Source organism: Chenopodium album, chromosome 12 (assembly GCF_948465745.1).
Source record: "Chenopodium album chromosome 12, dcCheAlbu1.1, whole genome shotgun sequence".
Classification (NCBI taxonomy): Eukaryota; Viridiplantae; Streptophyta; class Magnoliopsida; order Caryophyllales; family Amaranthaceae; genus Chenopodium; species Chenopodium album.
This window is the reverse complement of record NC_137845.1, coordinates 3,485,447-3,505,733: the sequence shown is the minus strand read 5'-3', so window position 1 is coordinate 3,505,733 and position 20,287 is coordinate 3,485,447. Positions and strand designations below refer to the sequence as shown.

Below are 20,287 nucleotides of genomic sequence, written 5' to 3'. Positions count from 1 at the left end.
TGCATTTAGAGCTCGGAATTCCCTTACTTGACCCATTATTTTTAACTTCCCAAATACTTAATCCGTTCTGAATAAAAATAACAATCGAAATTCAAGATTGAATTCTAGCCTAAGTTAACAAATGCTGTTGTATTGTTTCTTCTTTATTTTCTCCATTAACGGTATTGTCCAATGTCAACTTCTTTTATACCTGAAATTACAAAATCATCCATATTAAAATTCTTCAAGTGGCGTTTTTAGATAATCGGATTTATATCTTGTATTTTCTCCCACTGTATAAGTACTCCATAGTTACTTAGTTAGAGAGCCCGCCAAACCCCAAATCAACAGCAAAACACTGAAACAGAGAAAATAAAAGAAGAAGAAGAAGAAGAAAGAGTGTGATGCATGGATAGAGTAGCAGTAGCTAACGATTTGTCATTTCGGGTCGGGCTCACGGGTCACAGCGCCCATCTTTCCATCGAACCTCTTCCTCCGGTTCAATCCCACAATCCTCTCCACGACCTTCCTCAATTCATTCTTGTCGGTATTCTATTTCCGATTATTTTCTTGATTTTTTTTTTATTGGAATTTCGTTATAATTGTAGCAATCAAGGTCATGAATTTGTTTGCTAATTTTTGCAATTCTAGAAATACTGTAATTTTGATTGAATTGCAGAGAGTTTAGGGTTTTAAAATTGATTATGCTATGCAAAAGTTTTTTTTTTTTTTTTTTTTTTTTTTTTTTTTTTTTTTTTTTTGGTAATTTTAGTGATTTGTTAGTGTTTTGATGATTAGGGTTTTAGCGGGCAATTGAAGTTTTTGGTAAATGTGATAGTGTGATACTAATTGCTTTCTAGTTTCTACTATACTCATTGTGTGATATAGCTTTGTTCATTGTGCTCTAAACTTAAATGTAATTATAAGTATTTGAACTTGATCAGTTTGAATTTTGTGGTTACCATATTTGAACGAGATGTACAAGGGGAACAGTTTGTCGAGAATTTACTCGCGATGTAAATAATTGAACACTTGAACTATATAGTGCGGGGTCATAACTCATAAGTAATATACTGTATTACGTTTTCGTGGGTTGGACAAGCTTTGTTTCAATTTTTGTATGTCGGTGATCTAGAAAGAAATCCAATCAATGACAATTGAACATTCTTGATGTTCTTTCTCATCCTTGAAATTTTAAAGCCATTAGTTTTCCTAATTTAAAAAATGGGGGGGGGGGGGGGGGTGGGGGGGATTGATAGTTTATATTTTTCTTCATGCTCCAACACCAACAATCCATTTCTCAGGATGCTGTAGGCTGACATACGCTGCCAAAATCAAAACATTCATCCATCTTGGTAATTAATTATAACTCTATCAATTTCAGCCGCCTGCATTTCCTGAGGAAACAACAGAATCTATTAAGGAATATATAGAGGAAAAGTATTTAATACCAAGATTGGACCCCGATGAGTTCTCCCCTGAGAAAGCTGGAAGAGACTGGAATTTTGACTGGTTCAGCAAGGCCAAAATACCTGTGGAACCATCATTACCTCGGACAGCTGTGTTTCCTGAATGGGAGCTTCCATTTAGGCGCCATAAAGGACAGGAACAAGGAATTTGGGAGCCTCAATCCGTACAGGTCTGTCCTCTAACTTGCGTATTTTGTATCTTTGGTGTCATTTACGCATTTCTTACAGGATGTGAATTTAGCTAGACTTTGTAGAGGGCAAGTATTATGTTACAGATGTGAACCACATCACTATGATGTTACAACTGTGTTGTTTGTGACATAATCTTTATGTTTGTCCATTTTACTCTAGGTGGAGATTTCAGAATTAACTGCAGGGATAGAGGACTCTAGTGCTTTGCCACGAATTACTGGGCCAGCAAAGGACTTTGTGAGGGGGAGCCTTCACAGTCGCCCTTTTCATCCAGGTGGGTTAGATGGATCTCAGTCTCTGCCCAGGGTTGTTCCTGAGGGTTCATTGAATGGTGACTGGATTCGCGAGGTTCTTGAGGGTGGTCCTGCAGAAAAAATTCCTCCAAGCTTTAAGCAAGGATTGGATTCTGGTGATCTTAAGGTAAGTTGAATTGTACTGTGTTTGAAATAATAAAGTATACTTATATATGGGATGATATGCTTATGTATTTGAGGATAATCCAGTGTTTTTTTGGGTTTGTTTGTGTGTGAAAAGTATTTATGATGTGGAGACGACTATATCTTACTGATTCCAAGACCTGTTTTGATTTATTAACTTTAGGCATATCCTTCTTCATGGAGTGTGAATGAGCGCCACGCTTCTCCAAAGGTTGTATCAGATGAGAAACAGGTTAGTTGATGTTCAACATGCTGTCTTTGAAATTGGTAGTAGCTAACTTGCATCACTTTATTTATTAATATTTGGATTGTGAAGTTTCTAGTTCTGATGATTTGTTTGTTTAGTTGGCTTTCTTTTTTACTATTGTTTAGTTGGCTTTCTTTTTTACTATTTTTTTCCCTGCAATTGAGATAGGTCTTTGCAAGCTTACCAGTTACAGTGGCTAAATCCTCATTGCCCTTTCTATTTGTAGAGTAAACTGTCACTGCAATTTGATGATATGTTCAAGAGAGCATGGGAAGATGATTTTGCTGAAAATGACGAGTCTGATGGTATGCTCTTTCCATCCCTTTTCACTCCACTGCAAGTAGGGTTCTTGATATGGCTAAATTCAAGTGTCTGTCCTCAATTAAGGTTGCTGATATTCTCATCTTAGACAAAGATATATTGTGGGGAGCAGCTGAAAAGCAAATTATGTTAACAACAAATGCAACAAACCTATGAAAAACATAACTCATTTTGTATACAGAGATTTCAAGTAATGGCATGTTAGTTGTGAGTACCATTGCATGTATATTGGGAGATTAAGAGGCATATATAATTATAAATGTCACACTTCACTTCAAGTGTCTTTTTTGTGTACTCCCTCCGTTCTAATTTGTTCTACTCACTTGTCTTTGTAGGCCATTCTTTTATGTTCTACTCACATTGCTTTATACTATTATGGCATACCCCTTTTACCATCTTAACCTTTCAATCCCACAAAGATTACATTTTTCCATACATTCTCTCTTACTTTATTCACCTATTTATATTCTCTCTTTTACTTTATCTTATACCCACTCACATTCTTCTATGATTTCTTAAATTGCGTTTTCATAGTAAGTGAGTAGAACATGAAAGAACGGAGGTGGTATTTCACAGCAATGGTAACCTTTTAGTCTTTGACCAGTTCGATGCTTTAGTCTTGCATATGGCCTAAAATCTCTGGCTTGTTAATCATGGGAATATTAGTAGTAGAGAGGGACTCTTCTTTTTCTTTTTCTTTTACAAAATATTAGGTGGGGTTGTTGACTGTACTGAAATTTAAAATCATCTACCTTTTTTTTTTTTTTTTTTTTTTTTTTTTACCTTTCTATTAACTTTCTGCCACTAGGCTTCATGGTCATGGTAAATTTACTCTCTAAACAACCTTTATTAAAGAGGTATTGTAAGCATGTCATGCTGTAGTGCTATGTTACATGGACTCGGGTATGAGTGTCAAACACGGACACATGTCCGATTCGGCAAGTTCCAAAATTTTAGGACACGGGGGACTTTGTTCGTTATTTGGACATGGGTACGGGGACACGTCAATACGTCACTTCAATTTATATAAATGAATTATTACAAAAGCTTTAAAATTTTCATTACGTCCACCCCAATTTTTTTTTACTTTAATTCTTCCCTCGGTAAATTCTCCCAATAAATGGTTGTCTTCTTCTCTCCATCTTCTCTATATCAATGGTGGTCTTCGAAAAAGATGTGTTTTTCTTTCACGCTTCTCTTTTTTACTCTCCACTCTAGATGGTAGCGTCCAAGTGCACAGTGAAGGATTGGGCACGGGTGTCGTGTCGACACAGACACTCTGTGATTTTAGCCGTGTTCGATTAACATAGCTGTAGTGTTTATTATAGCCTTTAGAGGAGTATTATGCTGAGCTTTAGATTTATGATCTTCCCTATTCTTTTTTGTGACTGTGTATATATAAGTTTTACCTTTAAAGCCTGTCGTTTATTTTTATTTTGTACTTATCTGTGTCAAGAAAGGGTGGGGGCCTGAAAGATAATATCAGTTGCATGATCTTTTGTGTTTATGTTACTACATCCCGCTACTAATAAAAAACTGTTGAACGATGATACTCTTACCTCCATTACCCATCTTTAGATTGTAGATAATAAAGAGACTTGATTTCAACAAAGTTGAGAGTCACTATTGGGTATTTCTTGGACTACAATGGACTATGCTTAACATATAAATGGGTGAAGTAGTTAAATTTGTTGGCATTTATACAAGGGTTTAAAGAGAATAGCCTCTTAGGCCCTCTTTTCATGCACTTGCCAGATTATTTACTAGCTGCAGGCGTTAGCCTTCATAGAGGAAATTTTGTAACGATATTGTATGGTAGAGCTTCAATAGTAGTGAAAGTGCTTCAAAATACAGCTATTTAGTGTTGTTGCATCGGTCTATTATTATCACTGTTTTTTTTCCCTGTCCACATTTTTATTCAGTCTGGTGTATTTACTATACTTATATTAACATCATTACTTTCTTGTAAGGTATTGAATCAGAAGCAGAGTCTAATGAATCAGAGATACAAGTCAATGAAACTGAACATGAAGGTGATGTTCCAGATGTTAAATTATCGGAATTAGATCAAATTTTGTCTGTGGACTCTGCTGTGTTGGATATAAAGGCAGATGTGAAAAATGAAGAAGGTGACAATCAGGGTAAAGAGGTAGACTTTTACCCATCTTTCATCAGCCTGTTATTTTAAAAGCTTTACCCACATTGCAGATCTTTATGTATTTATGCTGCTTTAATGAGCTTGTTATCTGCAGTCCTGGGCTATCCGTGAAAGCAACAATGGTATCGCAGATCGCTTTCATGAACTTGTTCCTGATTTGGCTCTCGAGTTTCCGTTCGAATTAGATAGATTCCAGAAGGAGGTATTGCATCTAAACTTGGGTAGCCCTTATCTTTTTCCATAACTTAACTTATTTTACTGGAATAAGGTGAGTTGAACAAGGCCTACTTTTGAGACTGGTGTTTAGGAAGTCTGTTTCTCTTCTTATAGCATTCCTAATGGAGTTGCAGGAAATATTGTACATCTTTAGCTTTTAATATTCTTTTATTTTGCAAGCCACCCAAAAATATAAAATAAAATGTAAATTTAAAAAAAAATCAGTAATTTGTGGCAAACCCAATTATAATGTCTTCTTCAAGTTGTCTGTTTTACACCTTGGATACTGTGTCCAAGAAAAAACCTTCCTATCAATATATGCAACCTAACCCCACAACCATTCAAATACATAGTATTGTTCTGCTAGATTTGGATACACGCTTGGTTATGCCTTTGCACTATCAACTTTGTTGTCCCAAGTTCCCTAGCTAACTCCAATCCTCTAGTGACAGCCATAAGGCTGATTTAAAAATTTCATGACAATATCTAACTTATCCTGCCAATCCTGGAGTTCCTTTCACCCAACATCAAATTATCAATTGGTGGAGGGGCTCTCCATCTATTGTATGCTTTTTTTTTTTTATTATTTTTTTTACGAGAGCCATCTAATGTATGCTTTTGGTTACATATGATGTTGGGTTACCTATTTTTTCTATATGATATCCCCAAAATCACTTGTCTTTGACCTCTTCCCTACTTTACTACAGGCTATCTACTATCTTGAACGAGGGGAATCTGTTTTTGTGGCAGCTCATACATCTGCTGGAAAGACAGTTGTTGCTGAATATGCATTTGCATTGGCATCAAAGGTATGGAATAGTATTGCCTACCTAAATGACTTGTACTCCTGTTCTTTGTATTGGATAAAAGAAACCCCTTTTATGATATGCCCTCTGTATGATGTTTAATTCTGACATGCCCTCTGTATGATATGCCCTTTGTTTCACATTTCATTTTCCTACACTGATTAAGTTATGTGTGCAGCATTGCACTAGAGCAGTGTACACAGCTCCAATCAAGACAATCAGCAATCAGAAATACAGAGATTTCACTGGAAAATTTGATGTTGGCCTTCTCACTGGCGATATCAGCTTGAGGCCAGAGGCGTCCTGCCTCATCATGACTACTGAAATATTGAGGTCAATGTTGTATAGAGGTGCTGATATTATCCGTGACATTGAATGGGTAAGAGGGTAGCTTCTTGTAGCATTGTCCACAATGGCCTTCCTCAGTATTACGAAAATGGCAACACTCGCTACTTTAGGAAGTTTTAATAAATTTGCAACACTTTCTTTTTTTGGTAACTTTTACGAGTTAGTGTTTTACTTTGCTCATATTTGACCCCTATTTCTCTTGCCTCTCCTCTCTTATCTTCCTTAAAATAAATATTTTTGCACTTCATATACTTTTTGTATAATCACATTGGTTGTTTCGGCTCTCTCCTTTGCCTAAAATAATGTGCCATGTGCAAGTGCAAGTGCTGCCATTTTAGTGAAACAGAAGAAGTATATATTTTACTTGCACAGTGCTCTTATGTTTCTTCACATTGATGGTGACTGCTATAGGTTATATTTGATGAAGTGCATTATGTCAATGATGCTGAAAGAGGTGTTGTCTGGGAAGAAGTTATAATAATGCTTCCTCGTCACATTAATTTCGTTCTCCTCTCTGCCACAGTAAGTATTATATTACATATTAATTACAGTGTTGAATGTGCTACTTGTTGCTTGCAACTTGATCATACAGTTGTTGCTTTTCTTCTGCTGTATTAATGTTTAGCGTACATGATTTTTGCAATGATAGAGAAGTGATTGCAAACTTTCGTTTGGCTTTTATAGCTTGCTTGCTATAAGTTGGAGAGTAATATCTATACCCTGCTATTGGATCTTCTGGAATAGGTAGGCTCCTATGTATCATAGGCTGGAAACTGTCAGGAGTCGCCGTGTGTGTTAAATTGAATAATGTATATTGTTGTGGATGATTGGTTATTGTTGATACCGCTACATAGAGCACATAGTTAACACTATATATCTGCTTTTGATTTTGAAACCGTGTGACTCTTTGCATTGAGAATCACATCTTTGGTTGCCTTGATTCGGATAAATTCTGTTATGTAATGGCCCTTGAACTATTTATTCATGGCTACATTTGTTTCAATTGACAAATTTAATGTGAAGAAAAATATATAATTTATGCTAAATTAATACATGTTAGGAAATATTTTTTATGATACAAGCAATGACATCAATAGACTTGTGGACTAAAGAAGAGAGTATCAATTCTAGACCAAGTAGGAGCAGAAGAAGCCCATATTACAAAAATGATTAGCTTCCCCCTTCCAGAATCTTGATTTTCGAAAAAAATAATTGTAACATTCTTGGCTGCGACTGCGAATACTATAAGTTGTGGGCTCAATGATGTTGGTGGCAATAAATTCTATAGAGAGGTGGACTGTTGAGAAAGAAAATTGAATGAGATATGGGGGTAGGAATAATAAATTGTTGTTGTTTCCTCCTCTCTTTCTTTTCCCACTTTTTACCATAATATTAATCTATTGGTTGTAATGTTAATATGACATATGTTAGCCGTAGTCCAATACTCTAAGCCCTAAAAGCAGTGAGCATATTTTATTATCTGTGGCAACTGGCAACTACTTTGTGGCTTTGTGCCGTTTGAGCCATCTGCATTTTAAGTTGTGAAACAGTTGTTATCTCTGCTGAAGACTTTCAAAGTCTCCTCTTTACTAGAATAGATTGGTTAAGGGTTGGGTAAAATCCTTGAACTTTTAGAGCTCTGACCCTTCAATGTGATTTGATCCATGTTGGTGGTTTTCAATGTTATGATATAATTGCATGATTTAAATTGACTTCTGCTTTTCCAGTGATCAGAATCTAATTTGATACTTTTCTAATATTATATTGTATATGTAGAAGTTAAACATAGCTGAGTAGTAGAGAATGCAAATATGAATTGTTTGGTACTGTTTTCCTTATTTCTCCAGCACCTCTAGAATTTTGATGTATGTTGCAAGCTTTATCTTGTAGGTTCCAAATACAATAGAATTTGCCGATTGGATCGGCAGAACAAAGCAGAAGATCATCCGTGTTACTGGGTGAGTTGCTACTTTATGATAATTGTGGTGCATTAGTGTAAAAAATATCATATATAGGTATTTGTTCTTAATAGGTGTTCAGAGTAATAAAATAATATTTTTACTTGTATGCCAATTTTAGTTTCCTTAACATAAGTTTTGGATATCAGGACCACTAAGAGACCAGTCCCGTTGGAGCACTGCCTGTTTTACTCAGGAGAACTCTACAGAATTTGCGAGAACGAAAAAATTTTAGAACAGGGCCTGAAAGCTGCTAAAGATGCATACAAGAAAAAGAATTCCAATACAGCCAGAAGTGGCCCTACAATGCATTCAGGATCTGCAGCTGGTTCTGGTGCGGCTAATGCCCAGAATCGTGAAAATTCTCATCGTGGGAAACAAAAGCATTCTGGGTCTCGTAATTCTGGGAACTTCAATGGGATGGGCTCAGGGAACTTTACAAGTGGAAGCCAACCCAACTTGGGCTTGAGAAGACCAGATGCTTCTTTGTGGTTACAACTTGTGAACAAGCTCTTAAAAAAATCACTTTTACCGGTAAGTGGTATTTATACTGATTAGAATATTCCAGTGATACTTGAATTTTGTACAAACACGCTCCTTTAGGGTTCAGAGAACTAATCAGTCTGTTATGTTGCCAAGACAAGTTGATTTTTGTCAGATTTTTGTTTGTATTTTCTTTGATGTTAATTTCATGATCTTTTTTTCTTTTTGGTCTTTAGGTAATCATATTTTGCTTTTCAAAGAACCGTTGTGATCGATCAGCTGATAGTATGATGAGTATAGATCTTACCAGTAGTGTGGAAAAGAGTGAAATTCGTGTTTTCTGTGACAAAGCATTTTCGCGGCTGAAGGGTTCTGACCGAAATTTACCTCAGGTTGTTAAGGCTTTTCTCATGTCATCCTCATTATGGGTTGGATATAGTCTAAGAATTTTATATGTTTTACATGTTCACAGATTCTCCGAGTTCAAAGTCTGCTTCGTAGGGGTATCGGTGTCCATCATGCTGGGCTTCTCCCTATCGTGAAAGAAGTTATTGAAATGCTATTCTGCCGTGGTGTAATTAAGGTAGGTGCATTTGATGTGGCTAGTATTTTCTCAATTGGATGGTTATAAGCATTCCTCGTATTATGCTATCTCTTAAAAGCTGATGGGAAAGAAGTGGCAGTGCCTAGTTGATTTTACCTGTTTCCAGAACTTAGTTTTGTAGAAATAACTGGAACAGGGAGTTTGAGGGCTTGAGCGTCAATCATAAAACTTATGGCTTGGAAATTGGCTTTGTAAATTGTAGTTAAACCATTTTGCAGTGATCTTTCCTGTGTGGCTGTGCGCCTTTTGTCCTTCTGACGTATTCTATATTTTTGGTTCTGAAAGTGTTTTTTTGTCCACAATATATTGCTCCATGCCACCAATATGAATTTTTTTTTTTTTTTTTAAGCTGATATATGATACAACTGAACCCTCATTCCAATTCTTCAACCTTACAATTCTTTTCATGTACTATTGTTGCTAAACGTGACAAAGATATTTAGCAGGGACTAATATTGACAAACATTTATGTCCATCTTTACTATAGGTTCTATTTTCAACGGAGACATTTGCTATGGGTGTCAATGCTCCTGCCAGAACGGTATGTGTTTTTATTGAACTTCTTGGCATTATTAACCTACATGATGGAATGTGCTCTTTACTTCAGACTTTTGGTTTCCTTCTTCAGTCTTATATTATGGATCTACCGGTTTCAATCTTTTCCCACAGGACCCCTTTGCCAAAAAGGATCTTAATCACATTTTTCAGTGGCAAGGGATGTTTAGTTAGCCAAAAATAAGAACTTGACCTTTCACCATCAATCTTTTCTCTTCTCCTCCTGTTCTTATTTATCTCCTCTTTACTCTTATCTTTTGCTTCCTTTTGTGGTAGGAGCTGGGAGATTATTTTAAGGGTGACTGAGTTGATTTTCTTGTTCTGTTTAATTTCAATTTTAAGGTTGCTACTCGTTGGGGTTGTTTGGCTCGCTCCTCACTGTTGGATGTTTAGCTTTAGGTAACTCTAGGTATTGAATTGAACCTTTGTTTTATAACAACACGAAGTTTTTTCTAGGTAAGTATAAAAGGAAGAATTTTCAAAAGAGGTTCAACATTGAGCCTTCTTTTAAAGGAGCTAGAAAGGACCATTGTGATGATATTCTTCTGACGAAAAGAGAAAGCCCCTGTAATGTGCACTAATTTTGCAAAACTGCTACTTTGTTGGTCTTCCTGAAAGAAGTGGCAATATTTGCTTCCTCAAAAGAAAAAATTAGAAACCATGGAATTTAATCAAGATAATTTTACAATTACACTATTGTAAAAGCCATCTTTCTAATGATTATAAGTTCTGTGATAAGCTTTTGTTGTAAATTGTAATGTGTGACTATTGATTGCATTAAATTACTGTATCATTTTCTAGATACTGTTTTTAAATCTGTTATGTTTGGTGGCACAATTCACTAAAAATGTTCAGAACCTTTAACTTCAATCAAAAAAAGGGTACTAAGTATGCTTTAAGTATAATTTGAAAGCATATTCCAATAATTCTCAGATTAAAATGATGGAATACATTTTTTTTGTGCTCGTCTGTTTCCACTGATGGTTGTCAAATGCGACATATGTACTTGAGAAATGCAGCTTATTTTTGGTGGGGCTTGAAAAAAGTTGTGAGGCAATTGTTATCACACCAAAGTTTCTGAAAACCTAATTTCTTAGCTTGGATGATTTCTTCTGTAAAAGCTCCAGCTTTTGCAGTGAGGATTGACCATCTTTGTATAGCTCCCTGTTCTTCTGTATTTCTTGCACTGATATATTTGGCTGCTCCTTCATGTCTAATGATTCTAATTCTAAATTTATATCCTATGAAAGTTTGGACATTACTAAATCTTGACCCAGTTAAATTCAACTCTATGAACTTATCAGAAGCTTTTGAGTAGCTTGTGCTATTTAGTCTACAATTTTATCTCTTAGATACAGAAAGGAAGTCCACAGTATCATCTTCTTGGTTCCATGAATTAGCAACAGACAGCTTGGATAATAAATTACCTTAGAGCAACTCCAAGGGTTGGCTAATTCATCTTATAGCTTGCCATGACACATATGTTTTTCGATCTACACAAATTCTAGCTATCTTTTGCTCCATTGGTCAAGCCAGTTGTCAATTTTATTTTATTTTTTTTAAAAAAAAAAAAAAAAAAAAAAAAAAAAAAAAAAAAAAAAAAATTCTGATTGATATTTACCAATCTTATTCCTCCACAAAGCTAATTTGCTTGCCAAAGCTAATTAACAAGATGTGCGACAATAATGTAGCTGTTAACTAAAGATTTTTAGTATTTGCGAGCAAGTCCCTTTTCCCAATCATTGGAGCTGTGCAGAAATGAATTTAACTGGGTTAAGATTAAGTAATGCCCAAACTATATTGTTTTAAAGAAGGCTTTATTCTTTATTATTTGTATTCAAAACTAAATTTCTTCTGGAACGGATGCTTAGAGCATGTGAAAGGATCGATGAGTTGAAGTTTTGGCATATTGGTGTTTGGTCACTTTGTGGAATCTAAATAGGCTATATTCAGCCGTATCTACTTCTCCTGGTAGCCTTTTAGACAAATTGTCTGAATACAAATTTTGATTGCATTAATTACTTGAAGGGTCTGTATGTGGATATTCCTGCAAGTTGGGACCTTTTCCACTTTTTAACTGCAAAGCCTGGCTGACAATGCTGCAAACTTACCAATGAGCCATCTATCCAAACTGTTTCCCAGATTTCTCTTATCTAGAAACAGCCTCTTGTATTACCTCATGGTAGCAAGGGTAAGGATGCTTTTACTTGATTAATTTATTGGCCGAGTATTTAGCCTTGTACAGTGTGTTGCTGCATTTCTTATTTGTCTTATGATGATTATACTTTTATACTCTATGAAGAGAAGGTGGGTGCAATTTTGTGACCTTATGCATGAGTTTTTAGTCCATGCTCCTTCTCATGCTTTTGTTTCTTGTGCACCTTCATATCTACCAAATCAAAATATATAGATCGTTTTACCAGTCTGTCGGTTGGTAAATACAATTTCTAACTTTTAACATTTCTCTGCTTTGAATTAGATTTATGATTCCTTTGACACATTGTTTATTGCAGGTTGTTTTTGATACTTTAAGAAAGTTTGATGGAAAGGAATACAGGCAGATAATTCCAGGGGAATATACACAGATGGCTGGTCGTGCTGGCAGAAGAGGGCTTGATAAGTTTGGAACAGTTATAATAATGTGCCGTGATGAGATTCTAGAAGAACGAGATCTGAGACACGTTATTGTTGGACATCCCACCAAACTCGAATCTCAATTCCGACTAACTTATATTATGATCTTGCAATTACTTCGTGTTGAAGAATTGAAGGTAAGTTGTATGAAATTTAATTTATGGGGCAATTCAAGATCTAAAATCATCTGTGTGGGATTTAACTTTCTTAGTTGGCAAAATACAAATTAACAGTAAAATATTTTTAACGATCTACCAATAGGAGAAAGTATTATCTTACACATTTATTTAATCATGTTGGTGAGTCCAAAATTTTTATTTTGGGAGGTCTGTTTTGATTTTTTCATGAACTAATTTATCTGTTTGGTGATTTCTTTAAAATCTAAAGCATCCAATATCACATATTCACATGTATGCTGTTACGTGCAATAAAAGTTAACCAGTGTTGATTGTAAACATTGTCAGTTAAACAATTCTATAGGAAAGGTCCATACTTACAATTCTTTGCATAAAACTTTCACTGATCTTAAATATGGCTGATGAAGGATTATTCTTGGGATATATAAATTGAATAAGGTTGGTTTTGTTAGCTCTTAATACTAAACATAATAAATTTGAAAAGTTCTGTCATATTATGTCCTCTTTTGGTGCTGTGAGTTCATATCATCTGTACCTTAATATTGCAGATAGAAGACATGTTAAAGAGGAGCTTTGCTGAATTTCATACTCAAAAGAAGCTTCCTGAAAAGCAACAACTTCTGATGTTAAAACTTTCACAGCCCGAAAAAACAGTAGAGTATGTTCCTTCTCTGACTAAGAAGCTTACAATTCTTGAAAATCGGATTTGTACACATGTGCATTGTCTGAAATAGTCAATTTTTGCCCAGTCTGCTGAATCTCAAAGGCTGAAGGCCTCTGGTTGGATACGGCAGATTATATTCATATGATGGCTAGACCAGTAGACCATCTTTTCAGATGTTTTTATCACTTTCTATTTCGCAGGCATATAATAATAGTTATGTGAAACTACTCATGCTTGGAAACTGCAAGGTAGTCCTAGGTTCCTATGCTCTGCTAGGAACTGACATGGCTTACAGCACTAACAATGACAGAAAATTAGAAGAAATGATGATTATATTAATAAGATGAGAATTACAGTAAATCAAATGATAATTCCATTTTGAGAGGTTGATTCTCTCCTAAGTATGAGCTTTCGAGAGGCTCACTCTCACCCAATGACAAATCACACAATACTCAACATGTCCTCTTTCCTCCTAATGAGACCTATTTATAGGAAATCCCTCCTAAGTCCTAACAATCATCTAGCTTATTCCCAAGTTACTACTAATAGACTATGACTAACATACCCTTTCCCCTAAATATTGATTCCTTGCATGCTTCGAATGGCTTAAAGAATCTTTTACTTGCTTAAGTGTCATGGAGTAGGCTTTGGTTTTCTTGTCCAGGTATCATAAATTGAGAAATTAAGTTGGGGGAAAGAAAAGTAAAGTTGTAAGTAGTTAAATTATTTAGAGCACATGCTACTATGAGTTTGTATGGTTTAGGCATTAACTTGAATTAATGAGTTTATATGGAAAGAAAATTAAGAAAGTGAAATTGGAAGCTTGATGTTTTACTCAGTAGGTTTGGGAGACCATGCTATCTGCAATCCTTTACTCTCTTTTTTTGGTTTGCTCATTAGCAGTTACAATATTTTTTTTGAATTCTTTTTTAACCTACTCTCTATATTTGAGTGCTTTCTACTTCTAATAAGCCTTTCTGTGAAGGAACTTCAATTAATCTCACAGTATTAATAGTCTTGGGAGGCTGGGGCATTTTCCTTGTTTGGTCCTGTAGTAATCCCATCTATGTTGCAACTATGAAAATTTCCTATTTTCCTATGGAGTATGTAGTTATTGAATAACAAGTTTATATGCATTTGGCTATCAACAATTCAACATGATCGTGCTTTTAAATTAAGTTGGAAGCTTGATGATAGTATATGGACAAGAAAAGGGGCTATTCTATCTGTAATTGTTGTAGCATGATGTGGTTAGAAATCATAATGAATGGAGATTAACATTTTGCCTCATAATGAATGGAGATTAACATTTTTCCTCTCTCTCCCTCCTGCTCCCGCTTTCTCTTGGCATACAGTTTCCTGAAGTAGGAGATTTCGACTAATGGTTGGTTTTTTGTAGATGCATAAAAGGTGAACCATCTATCGAGGATTATTATAAGATGTATACAGAGGCTGAGAGTTATTTGAACCAGATAACAGAGGGTGTCATGCAGTCTCATACTGCACAGCAATTCCTTGTGCCTGGAAGAGTGGTAGTTGTTAAGTCTCAAACGGTGAGTTAATATTGAGAAAAAAACAGCTTCCATCACTTCATCTTACTTTTCTTGTAGCTAGTGCAGATATTATGTCTATGTAATTGCTCATCCGTCTTCTTCATTTGATACTTTTGAAATATGTGAGCTCTTTGTAATCTTTTTTTATGTCCACTTCAAATTAGTGCCTAGTGGGCTACAATTGTTTCTTTCGCTATAGCTTCAATGTTTTTAACTTACAAAATATGCTGATAATCATGAAACATGTATCATTTATAGTTTTGCGCAAGTAGAGGCTTATTGTGTGGTGGATAAATTAGTTGAATGTTATATTATTATCTCGTCGTTAGCCTCCTCTTACATATTGTTGCCCCTTTTGGGTAAAGTCATACATGTGGCCTTAGTAAAGCTCTGACATTTACCTGCCAAGATGTTTAGTGAATGAGCCGGGGATGCTGATGGCATTCCAAGCATAAATTTAAGCAACTAGACCTGTCTCAATATCCATGATGTTTCTGGCAGCTGAATGTTTAAAGTTCAATGCAATTTTCTTGAAATCTATCATCCTTTTCTTGTGTTGTTGTGTGATTAGTGATTTTGTCTTCGTTGTTCATGATTTACAGTCTCAGGACCATTTACTTGGTGTGGTGGTAAAAGCACCGTCTGCCAGCTTGAAGAAGTACATAATTCTAGTTTTGAAACCTGAATTACCTCCAACAATGCAATCCCCTATTGGCAGTGGTGCAGTCCTTGACATAGGGAGTAACAAATCTGGAGAAGGTTTCTTTGTGTTGCCCAAGGGAAAACGTGCTTTAGACGATGAGTACTGTTCTTCTGTCACTGCTCGCAAGGGTACTGGTGTAATCAACATAAAATTGCCTTACCAGGGGGTGGCTGCTGGTGTGAATTATGAGGTCAGAGAAGTGGACAATAAAGAGTTCCTTTGCATCTGCAATTGCAAAATAAAGATTGACCAAGTTCGGCTTCTTGAAGATGTTAGCACTGCTGCCTATTCAAAAACTGTTCAGCAGCTTTCTGAAAAGAAACCCAATGGGAGTAAATATCCTCCAGCATTGGATCCTAAGAAGGGTATGTCTGACTGTCTTCCTACTTTCTGTACAGATAAATGAGTATGTAAGATGATATGCATTTTCCTAACCATATGTTTTGCCAATTGTCATTTGGAGAATTTGAATGTTTGATTTTAAAATCAGAGAGAGAGAGAGAGAGAGAGAGAGAGGGGGGGGGGGGGGGGGGGGAGACCAGTGTTTGTAAAGGCATGCCTAGGCGCCAGGCATTAGGGATCGTGCGCCTTTTGTGGTCTAGGCTAGGATATTTTGATGAGGCGCACCAAGGCACGGCTTAAGGAGCATTGAGGCGCACCCCCTGATTTTATCATGTTTATTATATGCCCTCACTTCAAAGAGGCGTGCCTTGGGTGTAGGCAACTCTGAAACGTCTTGGTGCGCCTTGAGCCTTTTTATACACTGGAGGAGACAAAGAAACGAAGAGCAATGCAATCATGAACCTCATGCTTTTTACTCTGATTATGATTCAGATCTGAAGCTGAAAGATATGGAACTTGTTGAAGCTTACCACAAATGGGACAAGTTATTGCAGAACATGACTGAGAACAAGTGCCATGGATGTATAAAGTTGGATGAACATATGAAATTAGTTAAAGAGATTTTCAAGTACAGAGATGAAGTCAATGATTTGACGTTTCAAATGTCTGACAAAGCACTTCAACAGATGCCTGACTTTCACGGACGGGTATGGCTGGTTAATTGTGATCTGTTTTGCTTTGATGCAAATAAGTCAACTGATCATTGTATTCCTCTTCTCTTTTGTACAGATAAATGTTCTCAAGGAAATTGGCTGTATAGATGATGACCTTGTAGTTCAGATCAAAGGACGTGTTGCTTGTGAAATGAACTCCGGAGAGGAGCTTATATGCACTGAGTGTTTGTTTGAGAACCAGTTAGAGAACCTGGAACCAGAAGAAGCAGTTGCTGTAATGTCTGCATTTGTTTTTCAGCAGAAGAACACTTCTGAGCCTTCTCTTACTCCCAAGCTATCTGCTGCAGTACAGAGGTTAGCACCTACTTTGCTCATTTAATCTGTACTCTTGAATTCTTCCATGCTGTATCTATTAGATTTCTGTGTATGTCAAGGTGGTCTCAGGTAGATGCTAAGATTTTGCAAGGAACCAATATTTAGGGGAGGGCATGTTAGTCATAGTCTATTAGTAGTAGCCGACCCCACTTTTGGGATTAAGGCTTTGATTGATTGATTGATTGATTGATTGTTTGTTAGGAGGGATTTTCTATAAATAGGTCTAATTAGGAGGAATAAGGAGATGTTGAATATTGTGAGGTTTTTTATTGGGAGAGAGTGAGCCTCTCAAAAGCTCATACTTGAAAAGAATCCACCTCTCGAAAGTGGAATTATCATTCGAATGAATATAATTCTCATCTTATCAATATAATCACCATTTTTCTTATTTTCTGCCATTTTTAGTGCTGTAATCATGTCAGTTCCTAGCAGATTTCTAGGATTTGACATAATTGGGCTAGTCAAAGGGAGGATAGAGAAATGTGTGTGTCGTAGAGTAAGAGAGCATGCCATGGAATTGAAAAAGCTGCCCAAGCTTGTTGTCACTAGCTGGGTGTGGGAGGACTTGCAAGAGACTAGGTTTTAGGCCTTTTAGCTATCTTTAGACGTTTCATGATCTCACCTAGGTGTACACTTGATTTTTTTGTATCTTATTAGATTCTAGTTTGTCTTTAGTTTGTTTATTAAATTAAATCTCCTTGCAGATTATATGATACAGCCATCAGACTGGGCCAGTTACAGGCAAGCTTTCAACTCCCAGTTGACCCTGAGGAGTATGCTCGGGAAAATCTTAAGTTTGGTCTTGTTGAAGTGGTTTATGAATGGGCAAAGGTAAATAATTTTCTGCTGATGACACTCGTATCTCATGAAATCCTTACATGAGAATTGATTACTCAATGCTTACATTTCACGGATCCTTTGGAAGCTAAACTTTTGAAAGCATCTTTGTGGCAGGGCACAGAATTTGCTGATATTTGTGAGCTGACAGATGTTCCTGAAGGCTTGATAGTGAGAACAATAGTTCGACTTGATGAAACATGTCGAGAATTCAGAAATGCTGCAGCTATTATGGGAAACTCTGCTCTGCACAAGAAAATGGAAGCTGCTTCAAATGCCATCAAGCGTGATATCGTCTTTGCAGCTAGCTTGTACATCACAGGAATCTGACTGCATGTTGATGGTATTTTCAACTGACATCTCCAGTGTGACTAATTGTATGTCAATGGGTTTTAAGAAAGAGGATTAAGGAGGTTACTAAAAGATTCGACCTTGTATGTTAGTTGTAATGAATGATCATCACTGGAGAACTATATATATAAAAATAATAATAATAATAATAATAACAAAAACATTTTTTTTGCGAATCTGGGATCTTATACTGCATATTAAGGATTGTTACTTGTTACAGCTGTGTTGTATGTTCCTTCGCCTGGAATTAGTTGTCATTTTGTTGTTTTAAACCTTGGAAATTCCTGGACGGAGGGAATAGTTGATCGAATGAATCAGGCAGAGTCAGGGACTCAGGGGTACTACTGCTGTTTGTAATGCTTGTAGTGAAATTGATTCTTAACAAGATAAGTGAAGGTAATATACAGAATTTTCTGTAGTGCCTAGAACTGGAAACTGTCAGTATAAAACTGATAGATAGCATAAGTGTCCAGGTTACTAGTCTTATTATTGAGATACATAGGTACTTTGAATCATACTAAAATTCTACTTAACTCCCACAAGCAGCAGGAGACAGCAGCTTAGGTGTCGCTCCTTTTTGGCTTATCAGAAGCAAGAGTAACCTGTATCAGCTGCATTTTTCAATTTAAAACCTGGATATATTACTGAATGTAACAAAGGTAGTGTTTTGGTTCAGGTTTCCAATGTTACCTGATCATCTGCAGACGGTATCCAGTCATTCGTTGCTGGATTTCCCTGGGAAGAAGCATGATGGGTGAGGTCGAGATCAGGAGCAATGTAGTAAGATTTCTCATTGTCATTCTCCATCTTGATGAATCCTTTTCCTGTCTGCAATACATACAGTATATTTATCAATTGGTTATACTACTCGTAAGATTTATCCGACACTAACAAAATTTTCCAATTCCAAATTCAACTAATATCATCCTAATATAGATCCATCTATTATCTATGTTTGTTAAACTTAATTATTGTACAAACGTTCTGAATATTATGCTCCTAATTCACAACTACTTAGTTAAGAAGTTAACAGGCTTCATAGGTTTCTTGTGCAAGCTCATAATGAACATGACATAATGGAAAATCATAGAGCGATTTTATGTATTTTCAATAGCAATTATCAAATGAACTTCGCGTTCACGTACCGTGTGATGTTGCTTATCCACACAATTCAGATCCTTGTAATACTCTGTCTCCACAAACTCCTCACTTGCTTGGCTTTCAATCTTGTACTCTTTTTTCTGCAAAAAATAGAAAAAAAAAATTGTTAGAAAAAGATGAACATATTTTGTGTTTATGTTTGTTGATTACTACATCATGAAATAAGATCAAGTTTGATGAGCACCTCTTGATCATTTTCGAGGCGTTGAAACTCTACATATTCAGGGATCACGGAGGAATCGTTGCTGTTAACATCGACGTAATTGGTGGAATACTCGCTACGTTGTGGCTTAGTGTGACGCTTAGGAGCTAAGCCATCAAAATACTCCTTGGTTTCTTCCTCTATTTTCGCTTGTTCCTCTTTGCTCAAGTGTGTGTCACTCCTATTTGGCATCCTCGAAGACTCCATTTCTCCTTTTTTTTTTCCCCTTATATCATTCAAGATTTTTTATCTTATGATATGAATTGAGCAAAAGTGATAAGATAAGGTTTTAGTACTCTTAGAAATGCAGATATTTTCTAAGTTAGTTGGGTTTTGATATTCATTAATTGTAATCATTTCAAAGATGTACTAGTGTAAGATATTTGAACGAGTGGCTAAATTTGTCCATTGCTATTTGTTAGGTTTGGTAGGGAATCTGTTCTTCATATTCGTCGCAATCATTGGCCCCATATCCTGTGCCCTGTGGAGTGTGGACTCGTTTCTTACTTGCTAGCTGCACCTCAAAATGGGGGCTACTTTAGTCATTTTGTGTTTGCTATTAAATGCATTTATGGGATACATTGAGTTACATCTTAATTGCAATTACATTGCTATTCACACACCCTTTTTTGCCTATTAATCTATATCTATATCTATACTTCTATACTCTATACTTTATTATTAGTATTTAAAAAGCCAAACCACAATCACCTATATGACACATGTCATCATAATTCACCCTTATGCCACATAACACATCCATTAATTTTTTTACTTTTTATACTCCCTTTTAAAGTAAATGATAAAATAAAATGTTATTGAATGCTAAAGTCTTTATGCATTCCTAACTTGCAAATTTGAGTAAGAAAATGGAGTGTTTC

At 36.0% G+C, this 20,287-nt stretch overlaps 2 protein-coding genes across 4 annotated transcripts; one reads left to right on the top strand and one right to left on the bottom strand.

The window, feature by feature from the left end:
• Positions 1-103: 103 nt before the first annotated feature.
• LOC145570060 (DExH-box ATP-dependent RNA helicase DExH11-like) lies at positions 104-18,231 on the top strand. The gene is made up of 23 exons (XM_081629049.1): positions 104-522; positions 1,364-1,618; positions 1,800-2,060; positions 2,241-2,309; positions 2,551-2,629; positions 4,616-4,794; positions 4,898-5,005; positions 5,727-5,828; positions 6,004-6,204; positions 6,585-6,695; positions 8,064-8,131; positions 8,281-8,665; positions 8,851-9,006; positions 9,087-9,197; positions 9,706-9,759; positions 12,287-12,544; positions 13,093-13,202; positions 14,608-14,761; positions 15,364-15,829; positions 16,299-16,513; positions 16,596-16,834; positions 17,560-17,686; positions 17,810-18,231. The coding sequence occupies exons 1-23, from the start codon at positions 388-390 to the stop codon at positions 18,020-18,022; spliced, it is 4,056 nt and encodes a 1,351-aa protein (XP_081485175.1). The 5' UTR covers positions 104-387; the 3' UTR covers positions 18,023-18,231.
• A 221-nt stretch (positions 18,232-18,452) lies between these two features.
• Positions 18,453-19,717, bottom strand: LOC145570062 (uncharacterized). Of its 3 annotated transcripts, none has more exons than XM_081629051.1 (4): positions 19,389-19,717; positions 19,189-19,284; positions 18,734-18,871; positions 18,453-18,654 (listed from the first exon to the last, which is right to left on the bottom strand). In XM_081629051.1, exons 1-4 carry the CDS (start codon positions 19,611-19,613, stop codon positions 18,604-18,606), a joined length of 510 nt encoding a protein of 169 aa, XP_081485177.1. In that variant the 5' UTR covers positions 19,614-19,717; the 3' UTR covers positions 18,453-18,603. The 3 variants fall into 3 exon arrangements, with proteins under 3 accessions (XP_081485177.1, XP_081485179.1, XP_081485178.1); XM_081629053.1 differs by having other exon boundaries at positions 18,453-18,624; XM_081629052.1 differs by having other exon boundaries at positions 18,453-18,645; positions 19,389-19,716.
• Between the last annotated feature and the right edge of the window lie 570 nt (positions 19,718-20,287).